The sequence below is a fragment of the Pteropus vampyrus genome, unplaced genomic scaffold (genome assembly GCF_000151845.1).
Source record: "Pteropus vampyrus isolate Shadow unplaced genomic scaffold, Pvam_2.0 Scaffold168, whole genome shotgun sequence".
Taxonomy (NCBI): domain Eukaryota; kingdom Metazoa; phylum Chordata; class Mammalia; order Chiroptera; family Pteropodidae; genus Pteropus; species Pteropus vampyrus.
Genome location: NW_011888949.1, coordinates 1414193 through 1417543, shown reverse-complemented (window position 1 = coordinate 1417543; position 3351 = coordinate 1414193). Strand labels below are relative to the sequence as shown.

Genomic DNA, 3351 nt, shown 5'->3' with positions numbered 1-3351 from the left:
AGACCAGACATGGCTGGCGGTGGGCCTGGTGAGACCCTCCATGAGGGCCCAGGGCTGCCCTGCTCCCAGCGACAGCGCGCTCCACGACCCCCGTGTGTGTGCTTCCTCCAGACCTGGAAGCAACCTTGTGCCAGCGACGGCTTCTTTTTGGTGGAAACGCTGTGCAGGGAGGTGTCCCCTGTACAGGACCCGCCACGGTGTCTCCACCGCGTCGGTGAGCAGAGCGCGAAGCCACACGCTTGAAGATAAGACAGCTCGTGCGAACACGGCAGTGCTTCTGAAACCGCCCTCCAGCACCTGTCTGTGCTGATGCTTCTGGAATCTCGTCTCCTCTGTGGGCCTCCACTCTGCCCCCAACCCCAAGATTCTGAAAGGCAGCCAGTCGTGCCTTTTTCTGACAAACAAAAGTCAGCTTCGCTCCTTTAGAAAATCAAGGGTAAACTCCACTTCTTTTAAGTGCTGAATATAAACGAGTAATACTAATAAAAGCAAAATATTTTTCAACTGCAAAAAAGAATCATCAGGCTTCTAATTAATTTGTGCTTAAAAAGCAAATTAAAGTTAATAATGAACTCACGATGCATATTTTGGTCAACGATGTTGCTATATATTCTGTGATTTAGAAGTTAAAATGTTAAAGTTTACCTCCTTAATCCTTGACTCTGTTAATACTTAGTTACAGAATAAATAATAAATTAAACATTTTTAAAGTATTTATTCTTTTCCCTAGCAAGACCAAAGCTGAAAAATATGCTTAATGAAAGAACGTTAAAAAGATCTTTCAGTAACACCTTATCTGCTTTAATATCTTCTTGTTCCGACAGCCAGTGATTTGGAGGACAAAAATTTCTCCTTGTGTCTCTGGACTTCAGCATTTTCACTAGGTTGGTGATAACCTGCAGAGGAAGAAGAGGACCACGTCACACCAACGAGCTCGGTAATGGCCACCAGCCGGAAGTCCAAGGACATGGTGTGCCTCTTCACCAAAATGCCCGACAGCATGTGGGCCCCAGCTCTCAAGACCTGGCCCAGACCACTGGTGGCCCACGGGAAAGGGTCTCACTCTGTGACCATGTGAACAAGTCTTAAGCACAAAGCAGCCAGCTATCTGCCCACAAAGAGAGAAGTCAGCACAGATATGGGCAGAGGCTGGTCTTTAAAAGCTGCCAGGGAGGCAGGAACGAGGTTCCAAAGCACCGGTTAGAAGTGCACCTGCTCACGTGAGCCGCAGTGAAGGACACGTCCAAACACAGCAACCTCACGGCCCTTCTTCCCAAGGTAAACACCACTTCTCATGTTTCTGAAAAACACTGCATCAAGGTGCTGGGGGGAGTATCCTAGACACGTCTTTTACACCTCCAGTAAGAAAAGCGAGGTCACCATTTCCCTCGGTGACGCTGCACTGACCCGGTCCGACTTCTGTCGTGAAGCCCCGTGGCTCCAGCCCACCCAACCGCCTGCTCACCACAGCGCAACCGTCCCCATCCTCTCCCCACGAGCACGGGTCCCTCTCCGGCTGTGATGTGAGCCCCCTACTGACACGACAGACCCCAACCAACTGCTGGAGACCTGGGAGGCACGCACTGACCGCCTTGGGACCAACACAGGACAGTCAAGTTTATAACTGTGATTAAAAAGCTCCAGCGGCACTGTCTACTTAAAAAGACTCGTAGTTCTATATTAAATAGAAGTGTATTTTGTAATAAACAAAGATAAACTAACATGAAATCATAAATCTAAAGCTTTAAACCTGTACAACCAGGAGTCAATCTGACAATCATTACGTAATAAATTAAGATTATGATGGCGTCTTCAAGAAAGTGAGCCAGGCTTTGTACACCCTGCCTCGAACTAAGTACAATGTAATTCAGGTAAGGAGTTAGGATAAAACATAATCTGGATGGGAATAAGAAAATTAGGGTAATGCGACAGTTTCCAAACACAGCCCCTGGACAGGCGAGCCTGCACAATCTCCACTGTGACCGAGACATCCCTTTCAAACCCCGGGTTAGGAGTGGTATAAGCAGGGACGCAAGTGCTCCCGTAGGACACGCAAGCCCGGCATCCAAATGCGAAAACTGTGCCCGCCAACAGTGGCTGAAAAGGGGTCTGTGGCTGATGGCTCAGGCCACCACCACGTGGACGTCGCTGGGACGACTTGCCCATGGGCAGAAAGTGGTCCTCGAGCGGTGTGGCCACCAACTGCCATAGTAAAACCTCTCAGATGTGGGACGCAACTTGGAACTGACAGATGTCTCTCGCCACCTAGTCACGGCATTTCAAAGCCTGTCCTAACGCCACGGTGACCGTGCCAGGGCTGCAGAGGCTCAATGACGCACTCGCAGGGCCTGATGACAGCAGGAACGGCCGAGCCCTGATTCTGCGTAGGTGGCTGCTGGTCCCCACAGCATGGTCCCTGGAAGTCCCCCAGCCTGGCTCTCCAGGAGACGAAGCCTTAGTGAGCTACACTGCGAGTGCCATGCTGGCCTGGGACAAGCTCAGGACGGTCCCTACAGGGCACACCACGAAGAAGCGACACACGCCGCTTTCTGTGTGACAGCAGAATGTCCCGCCTCCTCTTTTTGTAATCAGTGATACTGGCATTTTAGAGATTCTCGTGTTACAGACGCCATGCTGAACCTCACCCGCACTGCTCCACGACTGCTCACTGAGTTCAGGCTTCTGCTGACGGCACCTGTTCATTACCCACGTCCATTATCCACCTACCAGGCCCGTGAGCCCTGACGCCCGTGAAGTTATCGTCCCTGCTGGACAGTGGCGGAAGCCTGGGGGTACGGAGGAAGAGCAAGGTGCTCCGGGGCACTCCAGGGGCAGGGCCAGGGCTGCCCACGCCCGGAACACAGAATGCCATCCCCCTCCTGGCATGCGACTCCACGCAACCTGTGCTCAGGTAGGTCACAAGCACCGTTAAGCTATGAGGCAGCGAGTGCCATAACTCACGTTCTTTTAAGTTACAGTGAAATTAAACATTAAAACGTTTCAACGTAGGGCATCTCTTTTTGTATTTTGCATTCCAAATATGAAAAAAGAAGTAATCACATACTACTTATGTCCTGTATTATTAATCCTCTCAAAAAAGAAAAAAAAAAGAGGTGGGGAGAAAGAGAGGTGGGGGGAGAATGGAGAGAGAAGACGGAACGGTGATCCAGGCCGAGAAGGTGTGTGGAGGAAGGGTTGCTGAGGCCGCAGTCACTGTGGACGAGCGCATCTTAGCAAACCAAAGGTGACAGTAACCGAACTCAAGCGGGAGCCCCGCACAGGACTACCTGTTCTAACTCCATGTTAGGACACCTAGTTAAATCTGAATTGCACATAAACGTCAAATAATTT

The 3351-nt window shown here is 50.6% G+C and overlaps 1 protein-coding gene across 1 annotated transcript in view; it reads right to left on the bottom strand.

Annotated features, from left to right (window-relative positions):
• UBE3C (ubiquitin protein ligase E3C) overlaps window positions 1–3351 on the bottom strand; it is a 66555-nt gene that overhangs the window by 31627 nt on the left and 31577 nt on the right. Inside the window, exon 14 of the mRNA XM_023536737.1 lies at window positions 792–896. Within this exon, the coding sequence (XP_023392505.1) occupies window positions 792–896 (105 nt within the window). The remainder of the gene's footprint in view (window positions 1–791; window positions 897–3351) is intronic.